Source organism: Sebastes fasciatus, chromosome 3 (genome assembly GCF_043250625.1).
Source record: "Sebastes fasciatus isolate fSebFas1 chromosome 3, fSebFas1.pri, whole genome shotgun sequence".
Taxonomy (NCBI): Eukaryota; Metazoa; Chordata; class Actinopteri; order Perciformes; family Sebastidae; genus Sebastes; species Sebastes fasciatus.
Window position 1 is genome coordinate 22,476,262 of NC_133797.1, and position 18,750 is coordinate 22,495,011.

An 18,750-nucleotide genomic window follows, 5' to 3' on the forward strand; every position below is an offset into this window, starting at 1 on the left:
TGTAGAAAGAACAGGTCAGTGTGAGTGATGCATTCACTGACAATGTAGCCGCAGGCTTTGTGCACATTAGGGGATCTATGAGGGAGTGTGTGTGCGTGGTTACAGAATAATGTAGATTAAAATGTTTTCACCTGTAGGCGGATTTTTTTTGGCATTGTATTGATTTCCTATCACCATGGTGACAAGTGTATCAGTTAAAAGCCCTTGTTTTACAGGAGATGCTGTAAGTGTGTGCTTGTGTGGGCGCTGATAATAAAGCAGGAACATTGTGCTTGTTTACTCCATACTATTACTACTGACCTTTAAAGCTACAGGAAGCAATTTGTCTACATTTAAATGGTAATATGTTTTTATAGATCATCAGTCTGACCTTGCGTACACATATTTACACACACTTAATATCTATTGATTACATGTTGTGTGTCAAATGGCTGTACTCAACGGTGACCAGTTGACACTAGGCCCAGACTTACTGTAGGCAAACATCCATAGTAAACAATAATGTAACAACGCACATCATGAATAAATAATAGTCTTATACAACTTTTTAATAAGGGTTAGGCGATACACTGTAAATTATGAGATCTGGATTTAAATTTTTATTTTTTTGCAAATTCCACTATTATTCGGAGTATGACAATATTTTGAATTTTATATAGGTCATGTAAACAGCATATTCCCTTCACGTATTACGAATTAGGCCTTATTCCAAATGGGCCATTTTTTTTTTTTTTTACCTTTATTTAACCAGGTAAAACCAATTGAGATGAATTCTCTTTTATGATGGTGTCCTGGCCAAGAAGGCAGCAAAGTTAAACAAATTTTCCGATTCACACATGTGTGATTTGCTGATATTCAGGTTTTAGGAACATTCTTTGGACATATATACAGCAAATTCAAAATATGTGTCTCAATTGGAGTTTTTACGGCAGTTTGCGACACATGGCCTCTTGCCTGTTTACGGTCAGGTCTGTGCGTTGTACACAAACCAACTAGCCCACAGTTTGCAATGCTGGCGTAGAAATGCAAATAAAAATCTCACACTTCTGATCGGAAGGAGAAACACACCTACTTTTAAACATTATGAAAGACTTTTTGGATATGAAGAGTTTTTGGATATGTGCAAATATTGCAACGGCGACCTTTTCAAGAAGGTGGTTGAAGGACTGAGAGAGGGAGGCTGTGTTGGCACGGTCGAACAATTCAGCCACGGGTGGAAAACTAACTAAAACAAACAAGCACGTTAATCGGAGTATGCAAGGCTGCATGTAAACAGGAATATTAGTGGAATAGCCATGGAAACAGCTTAGTAGAGATATTATCTTTTTTGGAATAAGGGCAAAAAAACAGAATATTTTGTGCATGTCAATGTAGTCAGTGTGATAAAGTACCTTGATTTCTCAGGAATTTCATTAACCAAATCAGCAAATAAACATCCATTCCCAGCTGGTGATTTTATCTAGAAATTGGTTTCTTAATTGAATTCCCAGAAAATGTACCATATCACAATATATGAAACTAGTCCAGGCCAATTAACTAGAGGTTGCCGCTGAACTCAAATGGCTCACTTTTCTCACTGTAACATAAGATAAGCCTTTATACAGTACATACTAGAGCAGTGCCTGTTCGGATCCCGCATTTTGTGCAATAGCACAAATCGTATTATAAGACCTGCCCACAGTGTTTCGAGCTAACTTTAAGGACCAGCTAAAGCAAAACTGTATGGAACATCAACAATCCAAAAAAGTACCTTTTTCTGGCTTGGTCCAGAGATGTTCTGTACCAAATTTGGTGACGATTGCTCAAAATTTGTAGGAGGAGCAGCAAAAAAAAAATTATTTGGACACAATTTTAAATGGTGAATCATTTTGTTTCTGAGAGTTATGCTTCATAAGTTACAGGTCATAACGTAAAGTTTATTGTTATAGCGACACCATCTGGTCAAATTGCACCACATTTGACACAGCACTCCCTTAGGTCCCCAGCGATACACCTGCCAAGTGTGAAGTCGATTGGATGAGCGGTTCTCGAGATATGCGAAGGACATACAGAAAGACAGATAGATTCCTCGCTTTATAGTTCGATATAAAGTATAATAGATATCCAACCATGTAACCATGGACATTTAACTCCTACTGTGTATAAGCTCCGACAAGCCATGAAAAAGACTAAGCAAATACTCCTTCACTCCAGGCCGCAGATACCTTCACAGAGATAATTCAGAGTTGAGAAAGCAGGAGCCACACTCTTTATTTCAGGTTCAAACAGTCGCATGAACCAGAATTAGAAAATGACGGCTTATTTTCAAGTGTGAAGATTACCGGCTCTCTGTTCAGCTGGTCTCTCTTCAGCTGAGCAGCTGCGAGAGACGGTGTTTGAGAGCAAGGTGTGTTTCTCCGGCTGAGAGAAAGACGGTGAGAGAGAGAGTGTGAGACGGAAAGACGAGCGAGAGAAGTCACCGCCAGTTGTGTGGTTAATTGGAAGCAGACATAATTAGTGCTAATTAGGATAATAGCCATTCGTCTAGAGATCCATCCACCTAATGGGACTACAACAGTCACTCAGCTGCACACACACACACACACACACACACACACACACACACACATACAGTCACATTGTTACCATTCATCCAGCTGCCTTGTTAGAACAATGTGGTCTTGTACTGTAGATTTAATGTACGACCTGTTATGACAGATATTTGTACCATGAAATGCAAATGTTCTTCCGCGTGCATTAACGTGAATAAGCGACTGTGTGTGTGCACACGCGTGACAAAGCGACAGACAGACGTAAAGCAGAGGTAGAAAGGAAGTGAGTCATGGAGCTCCTGTAGCTGAACAAACAGCGAGTCTCCCTCCTCTGTTTACTCAGCATCTTGCCTCATCCCTCTCTCCTCTCCTCTCTTCCTGTCTCCACCTCACCCTTGCCCCGCTTTGCTTTCCTTTCCTGTGCCGATGCCTTTCCACTTCTCCCTGCCTGTCCCTCGGGACATGCCAGGGGACATTAAACAAACATAGTCTGTCCAGCAGCCCTCTGTAACGCTCTCTCTCTCGCATACACACACACACCAATTACTTTTGGACTGCAGGCCCTAGGCTGAGTATGCACATGACTATGCCTGTGTGTGTGTGTGTGTGTGTGTGTGTGTGTGTGTGTGTGTGTTTTATGGGGGACTTATTGGCAGTGGCAACTGGCCAAGCCGGTGAGCGAGCACAGAAAAGTCTCCCTTTCTGTGTCCGTTTGACCGTTTTGAAGGAACTGTAAAGGTGATTGAGGAAACAAGACTGATTTAGGCACTGCGTTAATTACAAGTCACAGAGCCGCAGAGTGTGTAGGGCAGAAGGTAGGGAAATGTTTTCTGAGTCAGTGAAAGGGCTGTTAAAATCTCTCTCAAACACATTAGTGTTCATTACTGTTGTAACCTCTACCATCTCTTTTTTTCCCTCTCGTTCACCCTCTCTTTATTGGTCTCATGTGCAGTCACGTATGCAGGCCGTATTTCTCTGAGTGGAAAAATCATTAAGATTCACCATGCACAACTAAGACATTAACAGAGAATAACTTTACATTTGGTTTTATAAAGTGTGAACGATTAATAAAGTGTGGACTGAAATGTAATTTTGACATGTGAGAGGGGTGCACACGATATGGCCAAAAGTACGTAGCCCTCGTACTTTTAGTTTGGTTTGGGACCGTGGGGTTGGATGTGCCCAACGGGTGTCTGTAATGCACATGAGTGTTTCCCTGTTATCATTTTAGTGTAGCCCAAAATGTTTTGGCCTTGATTTAAAACGAGATGGACACAATCCAAAGACCTTCTAAATAGTTGATGCACATTTTTAATGCATCAGCAGCCTGCTTCCATTATTTCTTGTCATTTGGTTCAGCTCCAACAGTCTTATTATGGAGACATGGAGTTGTTTAGTGGATGTTTTGTTTTCTCCCTTTTGTTGGTTACAAGATAAAAGAGCAGCAGATATGTTATCTTTTAAGTGACATTTTATGTTTTAAGGAATTCTTTTAGAACAAGTTTGGAACAAGAAGCACACTTAATGGGTCTTAGAGCAGGGATGCCAATGACAGTCCAGTAGTGGCAAGCTGCTGTACCACCCTGCTGAGCAGCAACTTCAACAGTACCAGATGCAGTATGAGGCACATAATACTGTATAATGCCGGGTACACACTACACAAGAATCAAGCACATTATGGGCCTGAGAAATAGAGGACCAACTTGTTTTTTTGTGGCAACAACACAAGTGTTTATTTAACGTGTCTCCATGACTTCATCCATTCATCCGTTGTAAATTTTCTGTATAAAGTAGCGCAAAAACTAACATCGCTAATTCTTCCTGCCCGCCATGTTTATTTACACTAAAGTCATGTTTGATCTTGATTTCCGTTTTTATTTTAGTTGGGACTCTTGTTGTACATGAATCTGTTAGTGTATGGTGTGCTGTTTTGGCCAAATCGTTGCTCACCACACACTATAGGAACAAAACTGTTAAATTTAACATAACATGTTGTATGTGTGGTTTCTTTCTTTCACATTTTCAACATCTGTTAAGATTTAAAAAATCTTCTAGTGGGGGCCAGCCTTAAGGGCTAACAATATTAATAAAGTCACACTTTTACTTTTTGAACCGCATACATTTTAGGTATAACAACATACTATTGTTGAAGAGTTGAAGAGTTAGAGATGGAAAATTAGAATGTTTTTGTGTTGGTCGTAGTAGAAAAATGTAGTCCAGTTTTGCTGCTGAGTTTACCAACATTATTGACGTAAACAGATTTGACAGCATCAAAAACGTTAATGACTTAGTTGTTGTCTGTTATTAAGCTGTCTTTCAAAAGATCTGTCCATCAATTTCAAAATAACAGCAGGTTTCAATCATGTGAGGGGCTACCCCAGACTAGAATCACGCACTGATTGGCATTACTGTCTTACAGTGCTGCTCTGGAAGAAGAAACAAATCCACATGCCTTCTTAAGACTTGAGACAAAATACTTTCTAAAAAAAGACTTCTTTCTTTAGTCTCGCACAGAACAACCCACACTGTTAAAGCTGCAAAAATGACATAATAATACGACCAAACTTTAATTTAGCTTTTAGGCCTTTTCCTCACATTTGTAGCAATCACAAACTTACCTTAAAGATATTTTTGAGGCATTGCATTTTGACTGAGCAAGAGGATTAAAGAATGTTCAGCAAATATACTGTAAAACAAATCTTCAACCCCAGGCCGCGTTAACAATAGCTTCATTTAAACTATGCATGGAAAATCAGTCACTGTCAAGCTGCTGGCAGCAGAATGTCAAGAGCGGCAGCGGTCCAGTTCTCAGTCTTAACTCAGTTAGACTGTTTAATCCCATTACAAAAACACATCTATCACATTTTCCAAAACTACATGAAACTGTTGTTGGAAATTTGGCAAAGTTAAATTCTCTTCATTGATTTTATTCTCTGTTCACCACCAGGATCAGTCCTATTTTTTTCCTCACTCAGTACTGTTACATGAAATTAGTGTATAAAAACCTTATCATCTAAGACCTCCAGCTTCTGCTGGAGCCCAATTGAACCCAAAGCATCACAATAGGAACTGGCTGTCAGGTATCACCATCAGCCACCAAAAGAGTGAGTCCAAAACTGGTGAAAACTACTCCACTACCACCTTTGTGTTCACTGGAAGCTCAACTATCGCAGAATTGCAATATACAGTATATGTATATATTTATGCCTCCGAGCCATAGACTGTGTATAAGAAGTGAATGTAGTCACCATGACGTCACCCATTGGTTTGTGGACTGCCGTTTTGAAGCCTTGAGTTTGGCATTTTGGCCATCGCCATGTTGTCTTTTTGCAACCATAAGTGACACGAGAGGGTGGAGTTAAGTACAACTTTAGGCAACCAAAAAGGTTATGATTAACTTTCATGAACTAAAAACACACTGTGAAAGGGTTAAAGTTGTAAGACGAAATCACAGACAACACCCAGACTGGACAACGCCGTGGTAATGACCTGTCAATCACAAGGTAGCCACGCCCTAAAGCATCCCCTGCTTTATGGTCTATTTGACTCTAAATGGGACCATAATTTACTAAATGAACATCATGCTGTATTGAAGACTTGAAACTAGTGATTGAGACCATAAACTCATGTTTACAATGTTTACTGAGGTAATAAATCAAGTGAGAAGTAGGGTCATTTTCTCATAGACTTCTATACAATCAGACTTCTTTTTGCAACCAGAGGAGTCGCCCCCTGCTGGCTATTAGAAAGAATGCAAGTTTAAGACACTTCCACATCGGCTTCACTTCTCAGACCCGGGGGTAGCCCACTGCTCCGCGCCTGCGATAGCCGCGGCCAGAGGCATTATGTTTTCGGGTTGTCCGTCCGTCCGTCCGTCCGTCCACTTGAACTCAAGGATGAACTCACTCAATTTTGATGGTCAAAGGTCACTGTGACCTCACAAAACACCTTTTCGGCCGTAGCTCAATAAATGTAATGATGACAATTTCACACAAATATCTAGTAGGATCAATGATGAAGTGATGACATTTTGGACGGACATGGATGTAAACTGCTACTTGACTGGTTGGTGGAGGTGGTAAGGCGGTAATCTAGTTTTTTAATCTTATTTTACATAATATGAATAAGAATTTAAATTCTTGATGGATGACTTGCACATTTATCCTAATAGAGAACAATGAGATCACAAGAAGTGTGTATTGTTTTTACTTTCTCTGGATTGAAAGGTTAACAACAAGCCACCAATGAATTTCCACCCACATTAAGGGTCTGTAAAGCAATGAAATTAAAAGAACAACAAATAATAGTTTTACTAATAAGGATGACTTGTTATGGTAATGCTTATACAGCAATTAGTGGCTTCACTGTGTGTGTTTTTTTATGTCAGCTTTTGTTTGCAGTTGTGCAGACAAAGAAAAACACAAGCCAACAAAAAAAGCTATCATAGCATATATTGATGTATATGGTAGAGAAGCTTTCCCCTCCTCTCCGCATTGAAAACAATGCCCTCTCTGCAGCAGAGTTTTATAGTTACCAATTACTTTGGGATAGAGGATACCACACCACAACTCAGGCTGACAGGCAATTTGGAGAGCAGGAATGCTTAAAAAATTTGAATACCTCAACCCGGTGTGAAGTTGTTATAACAAAATCCTAAGTTTGAGAAGGATTTATATAGGTCCACACACACACACACACACACACACACACACACACACACACACACATAATGTAGCATTCACAGGTACGAACCTGCGTACGTTAACTATCAATCAGTCCAACAGAGAGTGTATTCATGTGTCCACTGACTTATACGCCAAAGCAAACATCCGGTTAAAACGGCTGCAAGGGACAGTGAATGCTCCCGACTGTGTGAGTACCTGTGTGAGAAGGTGTGTGTGTATGTGTGCAGTGTAATGTGTGGGTGGCTGGCTGGCACTTGCTTTGGAGATGAAGCTGCCAGAAAGCAAGCTGTCTGGACTTGGTTTACAGTGGAGTGTCCCTCTTCCTGCCCTGCCGTCTGTATGTCAGACGCAGTGTGGTTTAAGAAGGTGGCTCGCTGCCTATCAGAGATGGAGAGGGAGGGCAGACAGGGCCGAGGCGGTGGGCTCTGTTGGCAGGAGAGACAGTCCCCAAACCCAACACACACTCTTAGACGCACTTAGATGTAAAAAAAACAAAAACAAAACACACACTTGCGGGGACTCGCTCACTCATCCTCTGGCCTGCAACATGTTTGTGCTAATTAGCTCTTGGCACACTTGCATGTGTGTGTTTGTGTGTGTGTGTGTGTGTGTGTGTGTGTGTGTGTGTGTGTGTGGGGGGGGGGGGTTGCGTGTGTGTGTTCAGCAGTCAGCCTTGCGATGCGGACACCCCGAGAGTGTTTGGGGCCAGACACTTAATGAAAGACCAATCTGGCTTGGTGCTTTGGTTCAAAAGAGTTAGGGGGGGAGAAGAGGGGAGGTAAGACAGGACAGTTGTATGGAGTCAGGGGGGAGGATAGTGAGAAAAATAGAGACAGAAAAAACGCAAAGAAAATTGGATGAAACCAAGAAAGAAATGTGCAGATTGTAATCTGAGGGAGAATGGAAAATGGGCTATAAGAGAAAGAGGCAGAGAGACTGTTTTTTATTGTTTGAGCTGGGATGAGGGATACAGGGAGGAATGCACAAGGAGAGGGGAATAGGACGTAGTTGATTACTGTATTTTAATTTCCCTCTTCTGCCTGGGGATAGACTGTCAAACACAACACACACATAAGCATGCAGAGTCATGCACTGTTTTACAATCGAGTTTGTCTTTAATTAAAAGAGCCAGAACAATTTTGTCCAGTTTAATTAAATGTAAAAGAGAGCAGAAAGTCGCATGTTGAGTTTGTGTTATATTAAATCTCAACTAATCGCAATTCAGTTAGAATGAAAAGACGTGCGTAAGCAGCTCATGTGCGCGCCTATTAATATGCCTGCTTGTGTGTCCGACTATATTGTAGCTCTTTGGATGAGATTGTCTAACCACCCTCCAGCTACTCAGAACGTTTTATTATTTTTGAGGGGAAATCCATGTGACTTTAGGTCCTCTAATCTCTGCTGCCTGACTTCTTATTGGCATATTTCATTTAATTCCTTTTTTCGATATAAAAAAGTTATTTTATGACAAAGCAAGCCTGAGACCTCCCAATTTGGAACAAATGAAAGCGTAAAGCAAATCGCTGTAGCCGCCAGCCAGTGTCTTCACAAGTCATTTCACATGTATATAGTACATCGTATGTAAATGAGGAAAAATACTACATGAAAAAAGACTTTCAACTCAACAAATGTTCAGACGTTAATATGCATTCTTAATTGGCCTTACTGCTTTCTCGCACCCGCCCACTGAGCTCCTCGGACTGTTAATAACTTGGTGGATTTAGATTCCCTCGAACCTCCCAGGCTCTCTCCTTCCTCAGACACTATAGGCAAGTGGAAGCATGCCTTCACCGTCTATTAATCAGCATGTGCTGGGTAAAACAGATGTGATAAAACGGGCTGGTCAGTGCAGTTAATGAGCTTAACAGCCATAAATTGCGCTACAGACCTCGGCGAGGATGCAGAATCTCTCCTCACTGTGGAACAAGTCGGAGAGAGCAGGAGAAAGGTTTGCTTAAGGCCTCTATTTCAGGCGGTGAGATGCGGTTGAGTGGCGACACACACATACATGCACACACAAAGCAACATACACTCACACAAATAGAGTGTCAGTGTTAGGGTTGAGGCTCGGGCTCTTGTGGATGTTCTCCTGGGAAATCACACTGAATAAAATTAGACCTGAAGAATTCTGTCTGTGTGTGAATGTGTGTTTGTGGGAGTGTGTGTCAAACAACCCCACGCTCTCTCCTCTACTCTCCTCTCCTCTCCTCAATCAATATGTAGTTCAATCAGTAGTTCCGATCGTCATGTGTTGCACATACAGACAACTCCATGTTATCATGATCTCATGTTCATGGGTGCATCAACATAATCACCTCTAAGCTGTGGATGATGGTTGATCATATTTGGTTGGGCTCAATTTGGTTGTGCCAGCAACAACATGCCGTTTATAACTCTGCAGCACCACCTGAATGGAGCGTAGGCGGCACATGAGGTGGCAGCCATGACACTAAATCTCTCTCATCTGATAATCAAATAGCAGCAGGTAGTCAAGATGCTGTGGTAAACTTTAATTAAATCTTTTCCCAGCTTTAAAGTGTTGGCAAAGACAGTAAGGTACCTTTTCTATTTCAAGTTCTTTATTGTTATATGCACAACAATTAGAGTGAAGCAGCCGTTTTCAATGAAAATCTTGGATCTCCCCTCCAACAATGCTCATTAAATGCGTATAAAAGAAAGAAAATCGTGTAAGTAAAAGCAAAATGAGAATTCTAAGATGTAAAAGTGCAAGTTCAAATATAGGGCTAAGATTAGGGCTGTCAATCGATTCAAAAAGTTTGAAAAGTTTTTCCTCGTCAAAATTTAGCATACGTTTTGAGCAATGTGCTGAATAGTTTTCAACACCCTCTGTAGAGCTTTAAGGTTGAGGGCGGTGCAACTGCCATACAGAGTATCCTGGAGTCCATATTGAACCTCCTCAGACTGCGGAGGAAGAAGAGCCGCTGTCTTGCAGTCTTGGTGATGGTGTCTGTGTGATGAGTCCAGATCGGGTCCTCATTGACGTGAACCCAGAGGAACTTGAAGTTGCTGACTCTCTCAACTGTAGTCCCGTTGATAGAGAAAGGGGCGTGTCTTTCTCCATGTCTCTTCATGTAGTCCACAATCAGCTCCTTAATTTTGCTGACGGTGAGATTGAGGTTGTCCCGGCACCAAGAGGTCACAGCTCTGACCTCCTCTCTGTAGACAGTCTCGTCGCTCACAACGATCATTGATTGAATGATTGATGAATGCTGAACTATAGCCTTTGAACATCATTCTCACATACGTGTTCCTCTGGTCGAGGTGAGAGAGGCCAGTGTGGAGGGCAAGGGGGATGGTGTCATCAGTTGATCCATTTGGCCAGTATGCAAAATGAAGTGGATACAGTGAGTCAGGAAGAGTTGATCTCAAAGTGTGCATAGAAGTGGGTAGGTGTTCAGATCATCTGTGAGAGATCTAGACATTACCTCAGCACTGCTGGTTTAACTCTTATAAACTGATGTTTCTTAGTCCAGCCCATGTCTCTGGTGTTGGAGCCCTGGTCGTTAGACTCCACTTTGTCCCTGTAGTGTCTCTTTGCGCTGCCACTGCTGTAATAGCTCTCTGCACACCTGGATTTCCTGTAAGTGTCGGTCCGTGCGTTAAGTTTGGCACGGACTTCCCCATTAACCCAGGGCTCTGACTTTGGACTTGGCTTGTTGTCGGTACACGTGGTATGGTGTTGATTCAGGTCGGCATAAAGTGGCAATGCTCACAGAAAAACACACACATCTTACAAACGCATACACTTGCAGATGTTTTTTTTTTCAAAATGACGTCTCCCCAGATCTAAGCACACTCCTTTTCTGTGTGTTTTCTTCTATTATTTTTTATTTATGTTGCCTCAAATCACAAGTTTGTCTTGCAGGGCTTCACAATCTTAACACAGCATACGGTATGTAGTGTACTGTGTTGCGGGGGCACAGAATCAGACAGAGTCTATCAGAATAAAAGACTATCATCTCACTTTAATATGCTTTATTCTCCCTTTGGTCATATTGATTTTATTTCAGTGTCAGCTCTCAGGTTAGAATATTGGGAGATTTACATTCACTGACATGCTGAAAACACAAGTAGCATCACTGAAAACATCAACCTGCGCTTCCTGCCTGGCGGCATCTGTGTCAGACACACGAGTTCAAACACATGGAAATCGGAGCTCCACGGATATATTTTTTACCCTCCTCGACTCCCTCCCGCTCTCCTCTCCATCACCGTCTCCCTCCAAAATCAACTCGTCCTATAATGCTCCCCTGACAAACAGCAGCAGCACAAAGTCTGTTTGTGATTGTTTCTTATCTCTGTGTGCTCATGTGAGAACAGCGTTAGATATCGTGTGTTTGTGATTGTGTGTTGTATGTTTGTGCTGTATTGATTGCTGCTGCTACGTGGGGAAATGAGGATGGATCAGTGTAAAGAAGGGAGAACAGAAGACAATACACAAACAACGGGAATGGCCAAAAGAATGAAAGAGACACAAAATGAGCCACATATCAATCTGAGACAGGAGGAGAGATTTATTTAAGCTCTCCGAATCCTCTTTCCTTTCTGATGAATGTATTCAATGTTTCCTTCCCCCCCTTATGAATTCTAAATGATCCATGTACCAAATACTCTCCTCTTGTCAGAGTCTTAGTTTGAGCAGTGTACTCGTCTGAGACGGAGCAACGCTAGAAGGAGGCACGTTTTGCTTTTGGTTGTTGTTATTTTGCTTTCTAATCTCTTGTGTGTTGTGTTTGTGCCCAACTAGTGCAATCACTTTGGACAATCAGCTGGTCGTCTTGGCAACCACTGCGGCGGACGCTGGACGTTACTACGTAGAGGCGGTGAACGAGATGACTGGAGAGAATGTGACGAGTCCCGCCGTCTACCTGAGCATCTCAGGTAAAATAACTTTCTAAAAGGTTTGGGTGTAATATCAAACAGCACTGCAGCATATTTAAATCTCACGATGAAGCTTAGTTTATTCCATAATCAAATACGACTGATTGTGGATTAGAAGATTTTCAGAGTCTTTCAGAAATTGCTGCTTCCTCATTATTTGACTTTGCTTCACCTTTTTTAGGCTTTCGGGGAGCTTAATTTGGTTCTCCGTGTTATCAGCAGAGTTGGGATTTGATGGCATTTGAATCCAGTTTGCTAAAACATCTAAAACTCAAAGATTCAGTTGAAATCCGCACTATTTGTTGGCTCACAAGGCAGTTTGAGTGGTGACGTAATTACTGTTGACAACCCGTAGATACAACCTGCTAATGAGATGAGCAGCAGAGGACGTGACTGTTGATTAAATATCTGACAAATTAGAAAAGCTGATGTAATCAACTTTATACTGAAGGCTCATTGAGATGAGAAGCTTAAATTATTGATATCATATGAATGGAAGTTTAACTGGGAGATTCCAACAACTGAAATTGGCGTGACACAGATAGATCGTTTCATCAGAGAAGACTCAACAATCAGGTAGTCTTGTTAAACTACAAAATAACACTGTCCAATCATGATTGTAGAGTGATGCTAAGTGGTAAAAGCAGCAAAAGAAAGAATCATCATCCGGCTATATATGAGAGGCCTTCTTACCTGAATGTTTTGCACATTGATGTTAATAAAGGCCGAGGAGAGATGAGATATCTAACTATAAAGCAAGGAATCTCTGTCTTTAAGTGTGTGTGTGTCCTTCCCTTATCTGGAGAACCGTTCATACGATCTACTTCACTCTTGGTGTGTTTATTGCTGGGGACCCAAGAGAGTGCAGTGTTAAATTTGGTGCAATTTGGACATGCAACGTGTTTGATATTAATAAACTTTGAATAAAGCACTCCATGTAGCCGCGGAGGCGGGGTTCCAGGACTCTGTGGACTGAGTCAAGCATGTCGTCCACAGCGGGCCTTTATAGGCTGCGGCTCATTGACTGCACTGCATTTTTTATCTTTGATACGAGTTTTACCAATCTGGAAATGGGTCCAAAATGGGACCAGCTGTTGGAACGCAACTTTTTACAACTCTTTACAATAAGTAGGTTATCATAGCCTTAATCTGGGATGCCAGTGTTGATGGAGATATCGCTGGCTATCTATTGGTGTTTACAGACTCTTGTTTGTTTTTTTTAAATATTAAAATCTGAGTTTTCCATTGCCTGTTGATATGAGTTTGTTAAATACAAGGGTTAAGTCATGCAAGCTCCATTTGAATTGAAAAAATCCTGAATTAATTAACTGTTTTTGATTAGTGAATGTTGGTGAATGGCGTGCAGTGCTGTGTCCATTTAGGAAGAAATAGGGTACGCTCACAAGAAATTGATGTTTGGTGATTTTTTTGCTTCTCCCTCTGTGTTCCTGCCTCTGTCAAGGCCTTTATCGCTGAATCACTTTATGTCCTTCTCTCTATATCGCTTCTCCTTGGAGGCCAGAGGATAGACTCTACTGTCTAACAGTCCTTCAGCTGAAGTGTTCGCTATGGTTAAATGAGAGGAGGAGGAGGGGGGAGAGAGTGAGCACTCTGTCCCTCGTGGCTGTATAGAGTTTTAATTAGATTCTCTTTACAGGGTTGTATCCTTTGGCATCCTTTGTCACAAATGCACGCACACTAACACACACACACACACACACAGACACACACACAATCACATAAATATACGCACAGTACCTTGTTACAGCTGTCAGAGTGGAGTACTCCCTTGGGCGTTTTTTAGGAATCGTAAGGGTATAGTTAGGCTTCACTGATCAGTCTTCGGCCATAAACGTCTGTGTGCGCATGTGTGTTTGTTTGTTGCTGTTTATCAGTGTGTATTTTCTACTATAAACATTTTCTCGGGTAAATATCCTTCGCTATAAAGCAGCATGTTTGATTCAGTTACTTGTTATTGAGATTGGAGAGGAATGGAGGAAAGAGGGATTAAATAAAAACTGGAGGACAAATGAAAAAGTCGAAACGATGCAAAGAGCAAGATGAGAAAGAGAAAGGACAAAAACAAACAATGAAACACGGAAATTTATTTCTTCTTGCTTTATTTTCTAAGTCAATCCTCCATATTAAACCTTTAGTGGTTCTCTATACGATTTCCAGAGAATTAATATAGCAGCAAACAGCTATTTGCTTTGTAAAGATATAGAGGAGTAATGTCTACCTGAGCAGAGAATGAAGTCACTCTCTCTCTGTGTGTGTTGTAATGCAAGCTTCTCCGTGCTTTATTGACATAGCTGGGCCGGCCACGCGTGCCTTTTCGTGCATGTGAGCGTGCCACGCATCTGACCAGCAATACTTCATCCAGAGTAGGCTCGCATGACTACGCCCCCTTTTGGGGGGAAACAATCCTGTGTCCCTCAGAGATGATAACAGAGTAAACAGAAGAATTTGAAACACGTCTACTTTAAACAAACCGTTGATAATATTAACGTTATTCCAAACAGTTGCTAGGTATTCTGTTGCACCAACAATAAATTAAAAAACGCTGATCTTAGATTTGTTCCCCTGACGGGTCCTAAAAAAGTTATAATAGAGAGTCTTTATGGCTCCAAGCTATAGACCAGACCAGCGATGCGGCATCGCCGAGGCCGCGCTCCCGTTTGGGGGAAAGAAAATGTCACAGGAGAGAAAATGACGAAAAGCTGTTGTGCAGCGGTTTAACCGAGGCTTTCACACTGAGATATGAGGCACATATGATCAGTGAATATTCAATGTCAGTGTGATAAATCCCAGGTTGGGGACTACCCGAATGTGCCGGTGTTTTGTATAACGGCGGTTACAGCTGATAACGCTGTCCCGACCAACAGCGTCTTCACAGAAGCGTAGCACCCACTCTCCGGTTCCCCCTCAGGTTAACACTATTAGCTCTGTCGGCAGTGTTGCTCTTGTTTTCACTGTTAGCGCTGTTAGCTGCGAGCTGCTGGCTCAGCCGTCGCCATGTTGAGAGCTGTGTGGAGGCAATAGAATTGCTCTGAACCTCGCTTATAGCACCTTTAACAGCCCCTCCTCCAGTTGGTTGGTTTTGGAAATGGAGAAGGTGTTGCAGATGTGAATGTGTTTGGATCATATTACATGTATCCGCAACATAGCAAACTACACTGATTACACTGCAAGATGAGAATGCAAGAAAAACCAATACAAAAAATCAATAGTAGATGATTAATTTGGATTGAAAAGATGCCTGTCTTGAGTGTACGCACTGAGCAGCAGCCTGGGCCTATTAAAGATAGAGATCAGTCAAGGTTTGCTAGCAGGAAATTTGAGGTAAAGAAAAGAGTCAATTTTGTGCAAATGAGATTAAACTGAAGTGATGATCAGTTCAACAGGTTAACTGACCGCCGACACACGAAACATGTGAATGGACTCATGCAAATTGTGTTTTTTGTTCTCCTCTCTTTTTTTTGTTACATTTCCTGTCCTATCTCTGACTCCCTCCATTTCCTGTCTCCCCTCTTTTCACTTTTCCATTCCATTAAGCAGCCTGTACAAGATCTGAAGACAGAAGTTCATAGCTGTCAGTCACATTTTCTATTTCTAAAAATGTTGTCTCTTTCTTTGCAGAAATTCACCAGAATAAATGAGATACCTATTTCCCATTCTTCCACGCTCTTACTTTGATTTGAGCGTTGTGCTCAACAGAGAAGAACAAGAGAAAGAGGATTGGTAGAGAAAGAGGCAGAAAAGAAGAATTAATGAAGTGAGTCACCGATGTAGACTGAGAATATGACCAACAACCTGTTATTGTCAGGACTGCTGGTGGAGAAAGCTCTTTGTGTAGCTCTTGCACACAAGCACAGGCATTAACACTTAAGATGCAGTCACATTTAGAAGACCTGCTTGTCACATCTGTGCTGTGTGAAGATTGACACTCAAAATCTTTTGGCTAATCCATAAAGCCTGTAAGAGCCGAGAAAAGTGGTACCCAGCCAGCTGTGTGACCTGCCTACTTGACAGATCCATTATCTGCATGTCCCTGACCACTATCCTGTAAGTGTGGCCTAGACTGCTGAGAATAAAAGCACTAACTGTCATCCATGGTCGAGCTAGAACAGCCACAATTGATAGCAGCTCAACAGCTTGGTGAGAGGTCGCACACTGTAATCAGTGGAAGAACAGCCCGCCTCTAAAATAAACAGCTCCTGGAGCTTTTTTTTATTATTACCGCCGGCAACATATGGTGTTACAGAGGACGTTTGCAGTCAGTTATCACTGCATATTGAGCATGACAGATTGATAGAAGATGAATCTTAAATATTCAAAGAAGAACATGTGCTGTACAAGGTGTCTAAATATCAAGTTAGTCAACATAACGAATCACATCAACACAGCCACTCTGGGGAGGGAGGGTCACATTCAAGGTGCAGATCTGGTCAATTAGTCACAGTATACACTTGTGTATTTTTGCATTAGAAAGAAAGAGAGTTCTAATAGCCTCAGGGTGTTTCTGTTAGTGACAGGAGATGAGGATCCCTTCTCCAATTAATTAAGCTCCATGCTTACCTGCTATCATCTCTCCCCCTTCTGTCTCTCTTTAACACACACACACACACACCTCAGCCTGTCAATCAAAACAGCAGTCAGTCTCCCTGTTGCCCAGAAGAGTGTGGGCATGTGAGTGTGCTTCTCTTCAGTTCACAGCAGTGGAGGTCTTTGTAGATTTATACATCAGACCATTAGAGCTGCAAAATATCCCCAAAGAGAAGAGTCACTAGAGAGAACACACACACACACACTGTACACATGCAAAAGACACATGCACGGAAAACACTCTGTATATCATGTACAGACAAAACGGCTTGAGACCTCAGACAACCCAAGATAAAGACGTTATGATCCCGCATGAATGTATGGATATAGAGGGGAGGGCATGCAGGGTAGGCAGGAGAAAAGAACAGAAGGCAGAATAAGAGACGAGAAGGAAGACAGAGAGGGTAGGAGATTGTGGCAGACGCATATATGCTGATATAATTACTGTAGCACTTTAAATGCTATCTCAGCTTTGGGCTCAATAGTTGATCAGCTGCCTTTATCTTTTCTATAGAGAAGATGGTAATGTCACACTTGTTAATGATTGCTGAACTGCAAAAATAGCTGAGAAAATCACGTGCACACACAGAAGCACAGCTTACCGAGTGCTTCCTTTTGAAAAGAGTACTTCACTCCAGCAGTTTCACTTCCATGAAGTTTGGGGACTTGCAAAACAGATTTTTTATTTTTTTGTAAATCGATGCAGTAGAGGCCAAGAGGCTGTGACTTTTAGTCCCTAAATGCAATTGATTGCATCTTGTCGTTAGACCCTTGCTGCCGCGTAAATGCTCACATCTTTCAAATTCTATAGTACCACTTTGTAACACAGGCCATTTTTTTCTCCAAAGCAGAGCAGAGATGACCTTGGTGACGTCATTCAGGATTGACAAAGCCCCCTCTAGAACCACAGAAAACGTTTTACTACTGTAACTTTTCACAGGCTGAGTAGCACTTCCCACAATGTCTGAACCCATCGACTATCGGTCTGACAACAGATAAGCCTCTGGGGGCAAGGGGCTATATTTCATATTTCTGCCAGCGGATATCCGGACCAAGACTTCATTTGCTGTGTGCTGCTCATCTTTTACAGTCCGATTAGCAACTTGAGACGTGATACCAAAGAGTATAGAAGCAAAGAGACAAAACTCCGGTGTTTTTTTGGCCAAGCCACTGGACTTTTTGGACTAAAATCGCTTTTTATATTTTTCTTGTTCTACACATGCCATTTTGGTAGAATATGACAATAGAATAGAAATCATTTTGTTTTACTTTTGTACGGCATTTATTAGGCGGAAGTTTTACTGGCGTCCAGCAGTCGCTTTCAGTCCAAAATGGTGGAAGCGTAGCTTTGCTGCTGGGCGCTGGTGTTGCAATGGAACAAACAATTTACTTTCACTTCTTGGCAATAAGCATTCTTTGGCTAGAATGGAATTGAAGTTGAGAGACGACGTGTACGACCGGATTGTTTCACAAGTAGCCAGTTTACAAGCTCATTTTAAACCAATAAAAAGCAAAATCATCGTCAAACGATAGCCGATGGGCTCCGAGATTGCATTTCTGACAATGCGTTCAGACTCTTTTGCTCTCCACACGGTCTGTTTGCCTGCATTCCACCAAAGCCTGCTAAACATGATTGGTAATACTCGGACTACAAAAGTAAACCAGAACATCTGTTGCCTGCAGATTCTACATTTGACTGCAGAATCTGTTTATAGAGATTACATTTTCCTTGACTAGTGAACTGATCTTGATGAATAAAATCTGCGTAGTTCCCCTTTAAAATGCTCCACATACTGTACCTGCATAATTACTGTATGGCAGCAGTCAATGCAAACTTTCTACAAAGTTTCTAGGAATAAGTTCTCTTGAACACAAGAAAGATGGCAGAAGTTGTTTGAAAATTTCCAGCTTGTCTTTGAGACTTCATAGTTCTGCACATTAATGATTTGAGTCATAAATTTGATTCTGCTGAATAAAGAACAGACGATCAGCAGGCAGTTATTCTCTCAAGTACTGTAAACAGTGAG

The 18,750-nt window shown here is 41.7% G+C and overlaps 1 protein-coding gene across 4 annotated transcripts in view; it reads left to right on the forward strand.

Annotated features, from left to right (window-relative positions):
- The window catches only part of LOC141764413 (protein sidekick-1-like), a 293,487-nt gene that overhangs the window by 128,368 nt on the left and 146,369 nt on the right, over window positions 1-18,750 (forward strand). For 3 of the 4 annotated variants that reach the window (XM_074629649.1, XM_074629650.1, XM_074629647.1), the window contains exon 5: window positions 11,985-12,118. In XM_074629649.1, coding sequence (XP_074485750.1) covers window positions 11,985-12,118 — 134 coding nt within the window. Of the gene's footprint in view, window positions 1-11,984; window positions 12,119-15,783; window positions 15,894-18,750 lie in introns of those variants that run through there. The other variant, XM_074629651.1, reaches the window with a different exon arrangement.